Source organism: Diabrotica undecimpunctata, chromosome 1, assembly GCF_040954645.1.
Source record: "Diabrotica undecimpunctata isolate CICGRU chromosome 1, icDiaUnde3, whole genome shotgun sequence".
NCBI lineage: Eukaryota > Metazoa > Arthropoda > Insecta > Coleoptera > Chrysomelidae > Diabrotica > Diabrotica undecimpunctata.
The window spans coordinates 68,391,269-68,412,338 of record NC_092803.1 but is presented as its reverse complement, the minus strand read 5'-3'; the positions used below and the strand labels follow the sequence as shown (position 1 = coordinate 68,412,338).

At 33.4% G+C, this 21,070-nt stretch overlaps 1 protein-coding gene across 1 annotated transcript in view; it reads left to right on the top strand.

The window, feature by feature from the left end:
- The first annotated feature begins 13,805 nt into the window (after positions 1-13,805).
- The window catches only part of LOC140439084 (uncharacterized), a 34,871-nt gene continuing 27,606 nt past the window's right edge, over positions 13,806-21,070 (top strand). The window contains exons 1-3 of the mRNA XM_072528755.1: positions 13,806-14,118; positions 19,164-19,374; positions 20,618-20,882. Coding sequence (XP_072384856.1) covers positions 13,926-14,118; positions 19,164-19,374; positions 20,618-20,882 — 669 coding nt within the window. The 5' untranslated portion in view covers positions 13,806-13,925. The remainder of the gene's footprint in view (positions 14,119-19,163; positions 19,375-20,617; positions 20,883-21,070) is intronic.

The following is a 21,070-nucleotide window of genomic DNA, read 5'->3' as shown; positions in this document are numbered from 1 at the left end:
TTTTGATTATATACACATTGCTGAAGGGCTGCAGGAACTGTGAATTCACTTTTACTTTTTACAAAAAGATTTCACTTTTACTTTTTTATAAAACCTGTCCATCTGTGAAAACCAAACATGTGATTCATTTACAAAAAAAATCAAGAGAAAATATTACAAATACCTTTTTGCGGCTCTATAAAATATTGTGTGCTTTTAAAATCCAAATTTGTGTTTGGTTTTTAAAATATTATATTTGAGTATATTTTAAGAAATATATATGATTGTAATTAGTCTGCCATGTCTTTTGTATACTCAATTTTACATTTTGTTAAATATTTAAGCATTATTTTATTGAATCAATTGTTTAATTAAAGAAACGAATATTGTTAATATTTTTCGCAACATTAAAAGTGTTGTTCCAAAGTGTTGTTTAGAAAATATTGTTATACAGAACAAAGAGTTAAATATTCATCATCATCATCATCATCATCATCATCATCATGGTGCTACAGTCCTTAACCTTTAACTACGGCTACGGTGTACACAGTACACCATGCGTGTTAAGTTGATTGCCGTTTCTTAAAACTATTTTCTGCGTTTACGGCGCTCGACGTAACCTATCAGTATAGTATCAACCATTGTCTGTTACAGTCGATACGTGATTTTTGATCGAATAGTTGAGTTGTGATAAAAAATATCAAAGTGAGTTCCCGAACGGTGCCTTCAGTACACCACGCACATAGTTATGTAAGTAAATTTAACGAATGTTAAACTTTAAATTACCTGCAAACGAGTTATTTTCTGTGTAGTAAATGTTACATTGTACTTTTTATACAAAAATGTGAAATGGAAACTTAGGAGAAATATTTTTATAGGGATCGAGTGCGTGTTAGAAACCGTAACTAAAAGTCTCACACAAGATGAGCTTAGAGCTATGGCTGAAGCATTGTTCGAAGAAGAACCTGAGGAAGAAGTTAGGGGAGAACAGGAAGGATGCTAGTTCGTTAGAAGAAGAGGAAGAAATTACGGAAGACAACGATTATAACACTGAGTCGGAGATAGAACTAAATGATAAAGAGTCTTCTGATTCAGATAACGAGAGCGATGGTGAGAGTTTAGAAAGCGATGAAGATGAGTATTTTATAGCGAAAGATAAACAAAAGTGGTATAAATATTCAGTGGTGAGCAAATGTAGCAAAACTTCCAGCAAAAATATTGTAAAAATACTTCCTGGGCCAAAGCTGAGTGCTAGAGATATTACCAATGAGAGAAGTGCTTTCGAAAAAATTTTTAGTGATGACATTATTGAAAATATAGTTGAGTGTACAAACTTGAAAATTGCAAATATGCGAATAAAGTATAACCGGCCGAGATGGGCTAAAGACACAACAAAAACAGAAATTATGGCATTTATCGGACTACTACTTTTTGCAGGAACTAAAAAGCAAAACCATACACATTTTCTTGAATTGTGGACTAAAGACGGAACCGGCTCAGATATATTTAGAGCGTGCATGAGTGCTGATCGATTTTAATTTTTGCTTGCTGCTATTCGAGTTACACTGGATGGTTTTGTGGAGAACTGCAACAATAACTATTGTTTAGGAGAAGAAGTAACAATTGACGAAATGTTAATACCTTTCAGAGGTAGATGCAGTTTTATTCAATATATCCCGTCCAAGCCTGCAAAGTATGGGTTAAAAGTATTTGTATTGTGTGATGCCCAGACATTTTATGTTACAAATTTAGAGGTGTATTGTGGTAATCAGCCACAAGGACCTTACAACAAATCAAATAAACCTGCTGATATTGTACATCGTTTACTTCAAGACTGGAAAGGGAAAAACCGGAACTTGACATGTGATAATTGGTACACAAGTTACTCATTGGCCAATGATCTTTTGAAAGATAAAGTAACAATGGTTGGCACACTAAAGAAAAATAAACGGGAGCTGCCGTTGGAGTTCCTACCACATAAAGAAAGAGAAGTTGGATCGTCCCTTTTCGGATTTCAAAAAGATGTAACTATAGTGTCATATGTCCCCGCAAAAAATAAAGCTGTTCCTTTGGTATCAACCATGCATAATGATTCTGCAGTAGATCCGGAGAAAAAAAAAGCCAAATATAATTTTAGATTATAATTCTCACAAAGGAGGTGTCGACACAGTAGATACATACTCGGTATCAAGGAGAACGCAAAGGTGGCCGATGGTTATATTTTTTTAGCTCCTAAACATCGCAGGAATTAACAGCCAAATCCTGTATAATGCTGCAAATATAAACAATCCTCAAAAATATAGGATATTTTTAAAGGAATTATCTTTATCTTTGAGACCGCACCTTTCAGAACGAGCTGAAATACAGAGTTTGCCCTTAGATTTAAAACTATTCCTGAAGAACTATAAAGCTACTGTAGTGGAACAAGAAGAAGAAGAACCACCAGCAAAAATACGAGGAAGGTGCTATTGCTGCGGAAGGCTTCAAAAAAGAATGACAACCATTACGTGTCACATGCAGGAATATGGTTTGCAAAGAACATTCCACCATTATTTGTCCTGAGTGTATTAACTCAAATAACCAGGAAGAAGACGAAAGACTCGTATGTGTTTATTTTTCTACCTAGTAAAAAATTTAAAAATTTTCGCATATTTTTTTAGGTTAGTGTTTCAATATGTAATAAATTACTGTTTTCGTTTTTTCTCACTGGTTTACCATTTTCAATTATTTTTTAGTTTTATTTTTTATTATATAATAACTAATTATTGATCAAACACAAGTTGTGCAATTTAATACAGTTCTACTTATTAAAGAAATTTTGTTTCTGTAACTATTTTTAACTGGTGTATAGAGTACACCGCGCCCGTATTTGAGATTCTGGTTGGGCGCCCGTAGTTAAAGAGCCTCGGCCTGCTTAAGCTTTTTGCGCCATTTTGCTCTGTCCCTTGCTTGGATTTTCCAGTTGGCAACATAGTACAGTCACTGAAGGTTTTCACTCCGATTTCGTTGAACCTCCATCGATTTTCATGAAAATTGGTGAGTAGTTAGAGAATACTTTAAGAAACAAAAGTAACATGGTGTCAACTTGCGCTTTTACCCTGGGAGTGGATGCGGAAATTATTTTATTAAAAATAACCCAAGGAATCGATAGAGGGACCAAATCTAAACAAAATTTATCTTATAAAGTTATTAAAATAAATTAGTACTTTTTGAGTTATTGAAAATCAAAGATTTTTATTTTTCGTGAAAAAATGCATGTTTTAAAGCGGTTTTTCATAAATAACTCAAAAACTATAAGTTTTTATAAAAAAGTTGTTATTACCAAAATTGAAGCTAATAAAAAATTGAATAAATTTCTTGCTTGAAAAACCTTTCAATATTAATTCAAAGTGAGTTATATGTAATTAAATGTATTTTTTTTTTTTCGGCGACTACTCAAATCTAAATATTCAAGCTTAAATAACGGGAAAACAAAGCATTTCATAAAATATACTTATTGACCAATTTTCAAAGTCCTGAAAAATACCTATAAAATGAGCTCTAGAAGAAAATGATAGCATCAAAATTAAGCAAGTTATGATGAAAATAAGAGGACTCTTTCGAATTTTTTTGGAAAAAGTGAAAAATAAAACATACGCCATTTCCACAAAAATTAAAATTTGTAGTAATCCCTATAAGACTTTCTTTATTTTAGCATAAGTAATGACCTCAACAATTTTGACTGGTTTAGAATGCATATTTTTGAAAAAAAAAAATTGATTTAAAAAAATCAGAATATTTCAAATTTTCATAAATTTCATTTTCTTTAGAGAATAACTTCATATATACTCAATATACTTAAAAAATGATACAGAACAAAATTTGAGGTTTTTTTTAACAAAGATTTCCTTTTTTTTATATTTTTGTAGGATAAAAAATAACTGAGATAAAAACGTTTAAAACCTAAATTTGACTGCGAGAACCATGTAACCGGGGCCTTTAACCTTTTATCTTTTAAAAATAAGGGATTTAAAAGATTAAATTTAATACGACTTTATAGCCCTTGAAATTACCTTTCAAATGTTATTTAAATGAATTTGATATAAATATTAACGGAGTTATTGTAAAAAAAACGGGTGTGGCAGTCCAGTGGGACTGCCGGTGGAAGTTACACTTCTATACACGCATTCGCCGTTACAAATTTATTTGGGAGTCAATCTGCACAATCATTACATATGTAATGCTATAGGTAAGACATAGCAGAAAGAGAAACAGAATTAATAACAACTTACTAACAATCAATAAACAACTTTTGACCTGTAATAGGAGTATAGTAAATGAAGGATTGAATCAATATTTTGATGAAAATGTATATTTTTATTTTCATATATGTATGAAAGGAGTTGAATGCAAAAAAATCTTTACACATACTCTGCAGTAAAATTCATTGTTTATTTTGTTATTAATATAATAATACAATCCAAATTAAAATGCAATATTCATAAGTATTTAAAAATGACAATAATATACATAAAAAAATACACTACAGTACAGTGCAACATAATTAAATATAATAATACAATACAAATTAAAATGCAATATTCATAAGTATTTAAAAATGACAATAATATACATAAAAAAAATACACTACAATACAGTGCAACATAATTCAATATAATAATACAATACAAATTAAAATGCAATATTCATAAGTATTTAAAAATGACAATAATATACATAACTTTTCTACTTACGCATATATGTTTAATTTACCATGTAATAATATTATTAAAAAAGTCCTCCCCGACTTGGAATCGAACCCCGGTCTCCCGCGTGACAGGCGGGGATACTGACTACTACACTACCGAGGGCATGACACGAACGTATTTCAAAATTGACAGTTCTTGATCATACAGTGATTTATTGAGATTATTATTTTGAAATACAAAAGACTAATATAATTATGAACATTTAATAAATAATACAAAACATATCACATAAATAATAATATTAATAAATATTTTATTTTATATATATATATATATATATATATATATATATATATATATTATATGTATATATATCTTTATATAATAATAAATTATATATACAAAAGGAACATTTTTATATTCGAGAGAGGAAGAGAGAGAAAATATATCTTCTGTCTCTCTCTTACTCATTATCTTACATATGTAATGATTTCACAGATTCACTCCCATAAAAATTTCCAACGTGGAGCGTGCGTATAGAAGTATAACTTCAAAAATCAATAACATTTTTTTAGAAAAATTTTTTGGAGTAGAGATTTTGTATGTATATATAGGAAAAAAGATAGGTAATAAGAAGTAGACGTGTCGATATTTTAAAAGCTGGCAGGTACTGCACAATATTATTGTACGGAAGTGCAAAAGATGTGAATATAAGTAAACTACAACGCATCGAAGACCTATCAGCTTATCTGGAACAGATGCGTAACGAGTCCTAGGCTACCACTAAAAATAGTGAAGTAAAGTTTTCATCTCTGGTCCCAACGGTTGCTGCATTGGATGAACACATCAAAAGAGTTTTTTTTATGAACCCGGATATGGCTTGGAAACAAAGACATTTGTCCAGTTGACTGGGGATGGTGCAAAATTGAAGAGTCTTTGTTTCTAACTAAAAATCCCAATCCACCTGCTCCAGAAGAATTGTTAAAAATGATTTTTTGCAACTGCAGAAAAGGGTGCGGCGCTTCTGGCGGGTGTCGAAGGGTAGGGTTAATTTGCAATGCAGTCTGCGGATCATGCAGTGGGGACAATTGCCAAAATAGCCCTCTAATTAATGAAAAAGGAGAAATTGGTGAAGAGAGCTCTGATGAAGAGTGAAAAATTAACAATTAAAGTACTATTAATATTTGATTAATTTATGAAACATTACTTAAATAAAAAATGAAAACTTTTCATATATTTTAATATTTATTTTAATACGTTTTCCTCTTAACTAACAAATTAAATTTTTATAAGTCACATAAGCACTGAAAAAATTGTTCAGGAAATGTGGAAAGAATAATATTAATAAAGTTTGGAATATGTTGATAAAGTTTATGATAATCAATAAAAAAGTTTTTAAATGATTAAAGCTAATAAAAAAACCTTTTCCATTATTTTTATGACAAGGGGTAGTTTTTAAGGGTGCAAAATTACGCAATAAATAAATAAATACTTTAATACTCAGTAAATGAGATTTCAATTCAGTAATGTATTATTCAAATAATTAAAGTTTCTTTAAATTAATTTTTTTAATGATTCTGGGGTGGTTTTTAAGGATTGAAATTTCGCAGTAAATCAAAAATTATATTATAAACCTTAAAGAAACTATTTGGGTAATATTAATATGCGATTTGATATTTCAGAAATATAAAAAATGATTTTTTCATGATTTTAGATTTAAGGGATAGTTGCTAAAAGGGTTGAAAAATTAATTAAATCATAAATCATGCTTGTAAATGTTGCAAAATATTTATTTTAATTAATTAATCGAGATTACTTATGTCAGAATGCTTAAATCTGCATTTTTACCAAAAGGGGTGGATTTCACCCCTAAAATGCAAAAAGCGCAAGTTTAGCATATGCCACTTTAGAAGTTGAGGGTAAAGTATACTCAATCCCAAATTTTCTTGCAAATCGATGGAGGTTTACCGAAATCAGAGGTAATAGTTGATTTTTACCTTCATTCACTGTACTAACACCGATCTGCTCTGTATCATATATTACTCCGTCTATCCACCTCAGCTTTGGTCTATCCCGTGTTTTCATTCCCACCGGTTGCGCTGTTAGAATTTTTTTTATCATGTTCGATTCCGGGGCACTGGCTACATGTCTTGCCCAATTCAGACGGTTTCACTTGATTATAGTGGTAATACCTTTTCCACAAAACATGCTTGTAGAAATTTGGTTTGGTTAAGGTCAGTGCCTCTGATCCATATGTGGGAACTGGGACTATCAGTGTTCTATACAGTCTTATACGAGTTTTTTGAGACAGACGTTTGTTAGCTAAGTACTCTGATGGACCACGATAACATCTGTTGGCAATTATGATTCGCCTTTGTATTTCCCGTGATGTGTTGTTATTGGAATTAACAGATGTCCCTAGATATATGAACTCTTTGACCGCTTCGAAGTTTTGGTCATTGACAACTAGATCTGCGTAGACATTTCCACCTCTTGCGTTTGTGTTAGTCTGCATACTATCTCTGTCCACGTCGTCAGCATATGCTAGAATTTGGAATGATCTATTAAATATAGTTTCCCTGCTATCTAAATTATCGTCTCATACGACTTGTTCTAACGCTACGTTAAAAAGCTGACACGCCAGCGCGTCTCCCTGCCTTAATCCCCAATGTATTTCAAATGGGTTTGACGAGGCGTTCTGATTTTTTATTGCTGACCGCATCTTTGCCATTGTCACTTTTGTCATGCATATATATTTTTTTATTTTGAACTCATTCATAGCGCTGTAAAGACAATGGTATGACGCTGTCATATGCCGCTTTAAAATCGATTAACAGATGGTACATACCTATATTCTTAGGGCATTCTAAATCATCGTTCGTTTAGTTTATGTATTCGTACAATTTACTTGCACGAGAACTATCCTTTATCCAGGTAGCTACTTTATAGATCAGGTAAATAAGATTTTTCGTGACACTGGCCCGGTCAATCAAATGACAGTTATTTTGAGTAGTATGGACCTCTATAACAATAACCTATGTTTCTGCAGTAGATTTTTTGGACTTAATTATTGTTATTAAAAAATTAAGGTCAAAAACTGTAAATTTTCAGAACGGTAACAGAAAAGGCAGTTAAGATTTGATTTCACGTTTTGTGTCTCTACTATTCGCTTATACGTATTTCGTCTTAGCAGAACTCATCAGAGCCACTGTTCAGAAGCCTTGTACGTGAAATCAAATATTTTCCGTCAAAAGAAGTATTAATAAAATAATTTTATACACACTTTACGGCGCCGTCTGAGAATAAAAACAAAACGTAGAAATCCGAAGATTTCTGAGTTTTCGGAACCAAAATTCAGATTGTTGCTTAAATCTGTGTATTATACAATTTTCAAAGCAAAACAGACGATGAATGGATCGACATGGGATTTATCTAGACAAGAACCTTTCGTGAACTTACTTACTTTACTTTATCTTGTCCGCACATCTCATTCATAAAATTTCGGCCCAGTATCGGGCTACGTCGGTTCAATCTTGATTGGCAAGCTAGAAATCTTCGAGGGTACATCGATGAGGACAGTTTCTGCATATAAGAAGATGGTCCATATTATGTTTTTCCACAGTCACAGTTCACATCATCTTGGTCGATTTTTCCCCATTTTGCCATGTTTGATTTTACTGGAGCGACCCCCGTTCTTATCCTATTCATAGTTTTCCACGTTTTAAAGTCTAGGGACTGGCCGGTCCATTGAACCTGGGGAAGAGGAAAATACTCAGGCGGTTCATCCTACACTGTTCCAAGGAAGCTTTTCCTAGATTTTAGTCGCTTTCGTGGTGTTCGAGCTTTGTATAGGGCATGCCGCTCGTCTGCGATCTGTTTAATTTTCTCTATGTGCTCTGCAACGCCTCTACGTGTTGAGGGTTCTACAAAACCCACTGCTTTATATAGATTTGAGAGTGGCGTTGGTTTCATGCACCCCGTTACTATCCTGCAAGTCTTATTTAGCGCAGTATTAACTTGTTTGGTGTGGGCAGATCTGCCCCAAACGGGGCACGCATATTCAGCAGTTGAGAAACACAGTGCCTGTGCCGTTGTTCTTAAAACGCCAGGACGTGCGACCCATTTACTTCCCGTTAGCTTTCTGAGTATGCTGTTCCTAGTTGTTACTTTCCCTCTCGTTTTTATGCAATGTTGTCTGATGGTGAGGGAGCGGTCCAGAGTTACTCCAAGATATATTGGTTGGTTTGTGTGTTCTAATGTACCATTCCACGCAATTTGGAGTTTTCGCTTGGCTTCCTTTGCGCCAAGGTGGAAAGGGAAGATTTGGGTTTTAGAGGGATTGGGTCTCAGGGAATTCCGCAGGTAGTACGCTGTCATTGTTTAAAAGGCAGTTTTGAGTTTCTTCTCCACTTCTTCAAAACTATTTCCTTGAGTACATATTGCAAGATCGTCAGCATAGAGGAAGTGCTTAAAAGATTAAAGAGCATTGGTTAGCACCAGAAACACTTCCCTGTGGGAGGCCATTTTTTTGAACTCTCCACCTACTTACTTTACCCTCTAGCATAACGAAAAAGCGTCTGGTTTGCAGTAAGGAATATACAACCTTACTCAGACGGTGGTCATTGAGAGTGTCTTATAATTTACGGAGCAATGTTTTGTGCCTTACTGTGTCATAGGCTGCTGTCAAATCTACGAAAGCAGCCTCTTTAATAAGTTTTTCTTCAAAGCCCTCTTCAATGTGTTCTGTTAGTGCGAGGACTTGACCGGTGCAAGATTTGCCGAGTCTGAATCCTCCTCGTTGTGAGATGAGGTGCTTGTCGACATTTTTTTTCTATTCTGGCGAGTATGAGCCTCTCGTTTAGTTATAAAAGTGACAACAGCGACATAGGTCTGTAGTTACTGGGGTTTTCTGGGTCCTTTCTTGGGTTTAACAAGGCTATTACTTTAGATTTCCTCCATGATTTTGGAATTTCGCAGGTTTTGTAGCACGTGTTATAAAATTGCAAGATCCAGTTTTTTGCTCCTTGGCCTAGATGCTTTATTTGTTCACTGCATATATCATCCACACACATTCTTCTAGTGTTTGGGCCCTTATATCGGTTCGTAGTATCCATTCATAAGGAGTTGAGCAGCGACTTGGTTTGTTTGTTCGTGAACTTGTTTCTTATAGTCGAAATACGAGTAAATCAAGGTATAGCAAAGACAGTTAAGATTTGATTTCACGTATAGTGCCTCTACTTCGCTTATACTTATTTCAATCCTAGCAGGAGTTATCAGAGCGACTGTGTAGTAGCCCTAAACTGGTAAATTTTCACTTTTTTGTCTATCAAGAAAAAGTGAAGTATTTGAAACAAATTTAAAAGTAATAAACTTATGTCATATAAAAACCTTCAAAATAGCGTTTTTTTTAATGTTTTTTGCTTAATTGTTGCCTAGAAAGTTACAAAATATTTCAGAAATTTCGGTTTTTATAAATGTTAATAACTTTTTTAAAATAAATTTAGAACCTATTAGACTACAAGCCCATGGGAGCTTTTTAACGGTCATTTGTCCCAGCATTAATTATAGATAACACAATACTACAATATGTAATAACCACTTTAGAAACTATACCGTCATTCTTATCGGTATACGTGAGTCACAGGTAACTTACCACTCAAGGGGGTAAGTTTTTTGCCAAAAATATTTGTACGACATTTATAACTTAAGTAGGCAATACAAAAATAATGACCTGCGACCTAATGCCGTACAAAAATATTGGTACCAGGAGCAGGGAAAATTTTTTATTCTTGGAAAACTTTTCCTTCATTTTCGGCAATTTGACACAGTATGGCATGCATACACAAAGTTTCGGATTGGTTTATAGATTAATTTTTATTACAACGCCGTACATTTCGACTAGAACAGGAGTGAGAAATCTAATGCACAACCATTAATTTAAACCTCCTTCCTTTGAGTACCAATAAGAATTAGCGGCATAGTTTCTAAAGTTGTTATTACATATTGTAGTATTGATGGGGTCAAATGAAGAGCTAAAAATGTCCCATGTCAGAAAATGATGAAGTTTTTCTTGCATTTTTCTTCAAATTTAAAAAAGAAAAAAGTGTCCTAGGACAATTTGGACCGAATAAACATTTTTTTTATTTTTCATCAAGTATATAATTTTTATTGTAAAACATAAATATTTATAATTAATATATTTCTTCCATCTTCTTCTTAACATGCCATACACCAAAGTGCGTAGGAGACTATCTCATTACTAGAATTCTGTTCTTAGCGGCGTGACACAGCTCGCCTCTATTGTGTATTCCTGTCCCACCCAAGATATGCGCACCATTCTTCTCAATGACCACATTTCAAATGCTTCAAGTTTGTTGATAGATGTTTTTTTCAAAGTCCACGTTTCCATGCCATAAAGTCCAAGATGGACCATATGTAGCACTTGACAATTCTGTAGCGTATTTTGAAATTTAGGTTTTGATTACATTGGAGCGGTCTGAATTTCACAAAAGCTTGTCTTGCCATTTGTATTCGGGTTTTTATCTCTTGTTGTGGATCCGATTGGTCATTGATTGTGGTGCCAAGGTATTTAAAAGTTTTCACGCGTTTTATGCGATCGTCACCTATGCATATTATCGGGTTTTCTGCTATTCAATTACGTATTGCTTTATTAATAAAAATGACAACTTTAAAAATAACCCAAATTTAAAAAAAAAAACACCTTAAAAAACTGGTTTCGAAGCTAAAAAAGCAATTTTTATAATTTGGTTAATATTATATACAACAATTATAATTTTATAATTGGTATACACAAAGTTGCCATGGATAATTTTAGGTAAACTTTTCAACCATCATCTTGGCGTCATAATATATCAATCAAAACGAGTTTCAGCAGGTGGGTATGAAATCTAACTTTTTTGACAAACGCTACCAGCCCAGCATGTTTAACAAGAAATAAAATCTAGTTTATTTGAGATTTTTAATTTCCAAAACAATACATAAACCAATACTATTTTTAGAAATAATTGAATGGGATAATTTTTTCATAAAATTTATTATAAATAAATTATTTGCGAAGTTTATTAAAGAAATATATATGAATCATAAATATTTATGTTTTATAATAAAAATCGCCTCAAATATTACTAAAAATATAAAAAACTGAAAAAGAATTATTTAACCAAATTAGACGGTTTATTTAACAATTTATTTATTTAAATAATGCATATTCGGAATGTACGCAAAAAGTACATACAGATTAAAAAAAGAAATGTCAAAATCCATATACAAGAACCAGAGATATAGTTAACAGCTTCTTTCCCCTCCACCGCTCCCGTTGATTTCAAAGTAAAAATGATACAGTTGGTGTCACGGTGTGAGGATAATTGATTTATTTAAAAATAAATTCAGCAGTGACTTTTGAAAAAGATTTTTGAACTTTTGAAAAGTATCGTTCGTCGACAACATCCGCGTAGTTCGGTAGTGATCTTTGTACGAAAGAACATTTAAAAAAGTACGTGTGTACCTGACCAAAGATGCTGCTAGTAGAACTTTCAGTAAAACAGTTGCGTGAGCAACTAGACGAGCGCGATGAAGACTGTCCAAGAACGACTGAAGACTGTTCTCAACAAGAATGGAGACGACTCTAAAACATTCCAGTTTCAAACGGCAGAAGAAACAGTTTTAACGAAAATAATTGATGGAAAATTTGAAAATGTCTCGCAAATGATCGAAAAGAGTTCGAGAAAGAATGATGAAAGATTCGGTGAAACGTCTCAAATTATTAAAGAAGCAGCTGGACAAAACGACGAGAAATTCGAAAATGTTTCTAGAAGATTCGACGAAGTATGTAGTCTGAACAATGAGAAATTTGAAGAAGTTTGTAGAACATTCGATAAGATACAGAAAAATGTAAACGACAAGATAGAAGACGTAGAAGAGAAGATCAAACAGTTAGAGAGCATGATAACTAATACAAAAGTGCTACCACCAGTTAATGCAGTAGCCTTAGATCTGGTAGTGAAAGAAGAATCACCGAGAGATGAAACGACACTTCATATGAGATTCAAATTGCCACCATTTGATGTCTAAAATTGTCTAAAAAAGGCTGTTTTCTTGACTGGTTTTTTTTAAATAAAAGTTTTTTTACCAACTATCCAGTGGTTGTACGTACAAGTCTGTAGCTTGAAAAATATAGAAGTTATTACAATTGTTTATAAGTAAAAAACATGCCCCTTTTTCAAACGTTTATTTTGTAAATAATTTCGATAAAAACGCAATATGCATTTAACTTCTGAGATAGTTTAAGTCTCAAAGAATCCTATGAAATTTGCTAAATGTGTCTAGCATCATTAATAGAGCAAGTTCAATAGTTTAAATATTTACCCTCAAGGTTAAATAAATTACATAACTTTTAAACTATTTGACCGATCGGGGGGAAATTTCGCACAAATTTAAAAGACGGTAATTCCTTGATGTTCAAATGTATTAATAACATTTTATTTGGTTAATAAAAAAAATTAATAAAATTTATAAATTATTGCAAAAAAACTGCTTTTTTTGCAAATATCTCCGTAAATTATTTATCAATTTTAATGCAAAAAATGGAAAAATAAAGATATTCTTGATATAAAAAATGATATAAATAGGTATTGTTTATGTAAAATATAAGGGAAAAAACTTATGATAAATAAATGGCATGCGTGTGTGTAGTTGGGATATTGACTGCGAAACCTATGGTTTCATTTGCCTTATCATATTTGACTTTGATTGTTATTATTCTTATATCTGATAATAAAAAAAAGTAATAAAATTGATTAATTTTAAATTCACAATATTATGTTAAAAACAAAATAAATACGGTGAAAAATTCTACATTATACAAATTGGTAAACTTACAACTCACATATTACTTTTCGTATACAGTTTTCTCATATTTTCCAGTCTCGTATCCAATGGTTATATTTTTCTAGTATTATCCAGTTTCGCATCCTCAAATTAATGTTATCAAACGACGCTGAATCCATCGTTAAAGAGATGATCTATCAATTTTTAAAATACACTTGTTTAATTTTTAAAGTTGTCTCTTTTATGTAGAGAACCAAAAGAGAGTTTTGAATGGTCTGTAACCCATGGTGACATTGATAACAATCATATGCATTAATTTATGTGTCACATTGCAAAATAGTAAACGGATATTTAATTTTTTTCTTTATCGATAACCAAGAAATAGTGTGGAAGTGTATTTATTTCAATGAAATGTCTCAGTGCCACAGTAGAAGAAGTTACAAAACCAGCACGCCACGTTATACAAGATATGATTGGAGAGAAGTGAGTTATATTTCTTCTGGACCAATTCACCATAAATTGACTATAGACTGGGAGAAAGAACTTCCACAGGATACGAGTAAAGCTCCCAAGTATCTCGTTACATTTGACGTATCCGGTACAGGTGAGTTCATCAATTAACTGCTCGTTAAAAGTTAAGGATATAGCTACCATTCAAATAAAAATTATAATAAATATGAAAAAATATTTTTCATAAAAATTTTGTGTATTTTTATGATAATTTCAAAGGTATGCATTCTCGAATGTTTAGTTTGTTCCTGAATCGTATAGTAGGAATTGTATAAGGAAGTTAACTGCTATAGAGACCAATGTGGTCATTGATTTAGGCTAGAACTAGTCAATGGGATGCAAGGGAACATTTTAATGTATAGTCAAATGTACTTCCTCAGTTAATTAACTATTACAACTTACGGCGGCTCTCGACTTGACACACTGCGACCTTTACATATCTATTGTGCTTCTCTTTTTCACTTAAAGCTCTTCATCCAGCTCGATTCTCTTAATAAATTTAAATTCCCATAGCCTTGAGAGGTATCCTATCATATGGACTGATGCTTTCGGTTTTTCCTCTCCGGGTTCAAGATACCGCAGCCTTGTGAGACCTTCACACTGTCACAAGATGTGCATTGCTATTTCCTGTTCTTTTAGACAGAACCGACAAGTATCCTCTTCCGTCAAGGCCATACAACTCAAATGCTTATTGAGCCTATCCATATATCCTAGAGTGTACTTAGCAGCCCCACTATCACCCTCATGTCTTTCGATTATGGCTCAGTAAGTCAGCTGTGAGTTTGACTGAATATCCCTAAATGAACTCTTTAGCCTGTCTTTGCTATGGTGCATTTCTCCATCAATACAAAAACATTTCTTGCGCCCATTTATCCATGGCTGCTATTTTGTGTGCGTAACTCCAAAATAAAGCTATGGGCCAATTAATGGCACGCAAGCGCCTTCTCAGGACAGTTTATCAGCCTTCTCATTGTCTACGTAGCCTTTCTGCCCTTGGACTCAGAATAGTATCAGTCTATTCCGATCTTGGAGAGGGTACTAAAACAGTTCCACACAAGTTTTCAATCAACCTGCATAGAACTGACAGCTTTTAGACCTGCTTGACTATCGAAGTAGGTTACTATTGAGTTATTCTCCACTTGGCATATTAGTTTTATAGCACACATATGTTCCCAAGCTTAACCGGATTTCTGTCCTTAGTCTTGTGCTGTATATACCAGTTCCTGTATCTTCATCCGTACACCAACTTGAGTTTACCATTACTGGTGCACTCGTTATTTCCCAGTATTTCCTCTTTGGTACCATAATATTAAAATGTTTATCAAAGCTATACCTTCGGTCTACAGGCATGTCCAGAACGGAGTCCGTCTTTATCTTCTGATATAGCTTTGTTTGATCCGCTCCTTGCGTTATGTTTACAAGAGCTTCACTTTGTATTAGCCTGTATATTGTTCACCTGGCCTCTCCTTATATAAATATATGCAACGGTGGTACCTAAGTTTAACAACACCTCTGTATACATCACCAACACCTCTGTATATAAGCATCTGAAAGGGCGGTTCTCATGGCTCCCGTGACACTCAAGCAAGCAAGCCACTTGTGTGCCACTGAACCGTAAGTCATCATGGGCATCATAACCCTTGTATATGACCAAAGGTTCATTTTTGGACTTTTTCTTTCCATTTCTTCCCAGACGGTCATCTTCATCTGCCAAGTGCCATTGTAACCCTCTGTGTGACATTTTTATAGTGTGGATTTCACATAATATATATAATATATATATATATATATATATATATATATATATATATATATATATATATATATATATATTATATATATATATATATATATATATATATATACATATATATATATATATATATATATATATATATATATATATATATACACAAAATACAGGGTGTTCTATTTAAAATAACAAATTTTATGTTAATCACCCAGATTTAACCATACGGCTCACACTCCTTCTAAGGGACAAATACACTCATTCCAGATTCCTACAGTATCAAAAGGATTCAATTCTGGTGGTACCCTTTCCGTGTTATCGAGCTCTAGATGACTTGGTACGTTGGAGTATCTCCCAAAAATTTTCTTACGCATCTAGATGTTAAGAGCAGTACTGCTTTCTGCATGGTCTTATACAGATGTTCATTAAGACCCAGCTGTTTTATGTTCTCTAAGATTCTCTTCGGAATAAGTTTAGTAGTAGAGAGAGTAATAGGTATCGTCTGAGTACTTTCCAGATCTCCGTACTTTGTGATTTTTTCGTTGTATTTAACACGTAAGTTGTTGTTGTTAGGTATTGCCACATCAATTAGTGTTGTTTGCCTAGAAAGTTTATTAACTAGTATGGGATCCGGTATATTGTATACCACTGGTTGGTCTGTGAGCACAGTGCGGTCCCAGTAAAGTTTATAGTTGTCGTTTTCAAGCATTCTATCAGGGACATATTGATAATAAGGGAGATGCTCGTTTTAGAGAAGTCCCAGTTTGTTAGTAGAAATGACTAAGTCGATTATAAGTTGTTCTTTGCAGCCCATATAACCCTTAGCGCATCCTCTCTGTTAGGATACTATGATATTATTTAGAGAACAGTGTTGGTAGATACGGTGGCTAGCTACACAGGATGTGACCAATTTGTGCAAAGTTGGAAGACAAGTAATTAGGCGGTACTTGGCTGGATCTTGGGTGTTATTTTGATGCTTCGGTATTAGATAAGTGGCTCCCTGAGTAGGAAATGGTGGTATTTCCTGCGGATTAAAAATAACATGATTATTTAATACTGTTAAAAGTTCATGGACACTACAAAACTTCTTTAGCCAGAAGTTTTGAACTCCGTCTCGAACTTGATAATGTTCGAGACTTCTTCAGTGGTGAAAGATTCATAAGGAATATTACTGTAGTATTGACAGTTGTTTTTCGTATCTTCAATCCATCCAGAATTGTTGCTATGAGGAGCTGGCGTCTAAAGTTGGTTTCCACAAAACTCATGAATTTCTTCTTAGCTTGGGTAGGAGTTATTTTTGTTTTTTACACTGAAATTCACTTTCCTATGCTTTCTCTGCATGCTCAAAAAGTATATTGTCGCATTTACGGTTGTTACTAACTTTGTATCTCCTTTGGCGACCTGAGTAAATGGAGAGTTTTTGTTTTCATGTGTCCAGGCAGATTTGAGCTGTGTTGTTTTCTGGATCATGTTATAAGTGTCTTAGAGTGTTCAGAATTATTTCTTTAGCTCTTTTAATTACTTTTCGACTTCTTACTTCTCGGATGTATTTCGTAATCTGTCCAATATCCCTACGCAATAATTCAATTTTCCTCAGCAGTCGTTTTTTTCAGGATGCAATTCTGTTTTCAACCCTTCCTATATTAGTACCCCGTCGTGTTCTGATCTTAATGTCCATGACATTAGCAATTGCTGTTGCTGCACAGTAAATCAGCATATGCAAACATTCTAATGTATGGGCTTCCACAATATAATTGGGCAGGACTTCAGTATTCACAATTTGTAACAGCTCACCTAGTTTCTTACAAGAGTTTATTTTTGGTAGCGGTGGTCGGCTAAGTGGTTTTGTCCCATTAAACTCTTGTACGGCACGTGCTATTTCACTTACCAGGCTATCGTGCAACTCAACTAACCAACTATGGTTTATGAACCTTCCGGTCGACTTCGCTTCTGATGGTATCGCGACTAGTCTCTGGGATAAGATTATTTCTTTTAATTACCCAGTATTGATCTGCTTTTCTCTATTCAGATACTTGAATCTCTGGGTACTCCCTGCAAAATTCGGCATATAGATATTGTCCATATCCGATCGTTTCTCGACCGAGGTTCGTCACCTTGTAATAGAAGCGCAAAATGTTTTTGCTTATAGACACAGTCCATTTCAGCGAGTGGAGCTCCTGCTGTTGTTTGGCTCACTTGTGGTTCTTCCTGTTGTTGGGCTGTAGCTGATTGTATGACAGGGGCCCGCCTCCTCAATACCCTGCCATTGACGTCCCTCATGCTGTCACGTCCAGGGCTGACTCCAGGCGTGCCCTGGCTATCCCCAGGTAGCGACCCTAAACATAAATCATTATTTACCATTTTTATGGGTTTGCATTTTATACCTACTGCCACGTGTCAGTTTTTGTTCTACGGCAAGTATCCCTGCTTTACTCTGGGTGTCGGTGCTACGAACACCACGAAAGGATTATCCAGATTTAGCCATATGGCTCTAAGGGGAAAATTCACTATTCCAGGTATCTACGGTATCAAAAAGATTGAGTTCTGGTGGGATTCTTTCCGTGGTATCGAGCTCTAGGTGACTTGGTATGCTGGAGTATCTCTCAAAAATTTTCGTACACATCTGGACACCGCGAGGAATACAGCTTTCTGCATGGCCTTATAGAGATGTTCATTTAGCCCAGCTGTTTTATGTTCTGTAGGAGGTTTTTGGGAATCCCACCAGTAATATATAGAATAATAGGAACTGTCTGGGTACTTTTCATTCTTCATTGTCTCATGATTTGTATTTATAGATCTCTGTACCTGGCGATATTTTCGTTGTATTTAACACGCAAATTATTGGTCTTAGGTATGGCCCTATGGATATGGATCGCACTATGGATATATTGCGATCCCAGTTTCTTCGGCTTGGTATCCATATCGGCATTTGTCATTTTGAACTTAAGTCTTTAACAATATATTTCCGGTAATGTTTAGTTGGAATAACCTGATCCTGAATGGCAAAGAGAAAACCCTCAGTCTCGAGAAACATCTTCCTGATGTCAACCAATAGTTCGAGGCTGTATTGTCGACATATTCTTGGCTGATCTGATTTTCTTGCTTAGTCAGGTATTTATGCGCATTTCTTGTTTCCTTAGTTTAAGCGGCGTTGTATCATCTACTGTACATTAAGTTCTTATATAGTTGCGTTGTTCTCTTCTTATTATTATTTATTATCATTATTCTGAATTATACATATATATATATATATATATATATATATAAATTCATGATAGGTAACATTTTATAGATGAAATTAAACAGTTTTATGGCATTTATACTTTTATCACTCTTTTCGCGTATACCTTTCTGTATACAATAAAGAAATCTATATATTTTTTTCTTAGATCATCTAGTAGAGAAACCGTTGGAAGAATACATAACTGGCAGCTCCTACATAGGTACTCATAACCAAATAAATTTTTCCGGAATAGGAACCTATTACTACCCTCATGGGGTCATATACAAAGGAACTTTTAAGGATGGGCAATTTCATGGGAATGGCACTCTTATATACCCTAATGGTCAACGTGTAGAAGGTGTTTGGAGAAATGGAAAGTATGTGTAATTGTTTTACTGATTGTTTTGTATTTAGATTTATACAATATTCTTAAAGTAAATTTCAGAGGTCTAAGCTGCAAAAGTGGTGGAAAAATAATACTGCATGATGCTGATAGAAAAGGCATTGAGGCATCAAATCGAAGCAAAAAACAGCCTGTAAAAATTGATGAAGACATATCGCAGATTGTTATAGAAATATATAGAGACACAGTACAAGTAAAAAAGGATTGACACTCTCAAAGTATATTAATGTCATAAAAGGATTAATACAGAATTACACCATGTCTTCTCTCCTATCAGTCTGAAGTAACTGCTATTAAAAGATGCAAAACGCTATATGGTAGAATGAGAATACCTAAAAATAACAATATGATTTTTTCATTCAGATGTGAAGACGATCAATTTGTGTTAGCCCATGATTTATATGATTTAGAATTCTAATCAAAAATCTATATGATGAATATAAAACCGAAGAAGTAAATATAAATTAATGAAGACATTTATATACCTCGCAGCATATTTTGATATCTAAAATAAAAATATCTCAAAAATAAAACTATCTCAAATGAAAGTAATAAAAAATATGAAGAAGTAAGAATTTCAATGAAAACAGAAGAAACAGTGGTGAACCAAATAGAAAAACGGTCCTTGAACTGGTTAGTAAATTTATTAATAATGCCTGACGAATATGCCTATAAGAATATTCCAATTGGAGACCACCAAACAGAAGAACCACCAGTAGCGCCACGAAATAGCGGTTCATGGTTCGCATTCAGGGTAAACAGTTGGAAGAGTCCATATTCGAATTTTTGTGTTAGCAATATCTGTTTATCATGTATTTTTAAGATCTGCTGTCTTTTTTGCGACGTAAATTTCTGGATAATACTATTTCTACAAGAATTTCAAACTCTGTTTGATTAGTATTTTCACGAAGTTATTGAACCGCTATAAAATTAATTTTTTCTTAGCTATTTTTGATTTGACTGTATTTGAAGTGTATTAATGCAAACTGCACAATAATGCATAGTTCGATTAAATTTTAAAAATAAACAATTTTGTCTTAAAAATCTTACATCCTAAATCATAGCTATTTACCCATTAGCAGCTTAATTCCAGTAGACACTCATTTTAAGAAATCTTGTTGTATACTATGAACATTTTTTGTAATGGAAATTATAGTGTTAATTTGACAATGACTTGTAAACTTGAAAGTAAATAACTTTTGAGGATTTCATTGCAGGTTAAAGGACAGTACCTACATATACCATGATGGATTGCAATATCAGAAAGACTGGAATTACCTAAGAATGCCAGATAGAGCTTATATGGAAGAAATCAACTGCGGTTTTCGACCACCAGGTACTGAATTAGTATCAAATAAGAAAATCGTTACCAAAATACCACCAGATACTTTTGAAACTGGAGACGATGGGTATTACGACGATAAAATGAAAATTATCTATTCTAAAGATCATAAAATGCGAAGAATAGTTGACGCACATGAGGTAACAACAACAACGTTACATATATATATATATATATATATATATATATATATATATATATATATATATATTGATACGATTAGGGTTTATAGAAAATAATTTATAAGTTATATACTACATAATATTAGATATTTGGTTGTTTTAAATAAGTTATATACTAGAGAATTTTATAAAAATTATTTATGTGA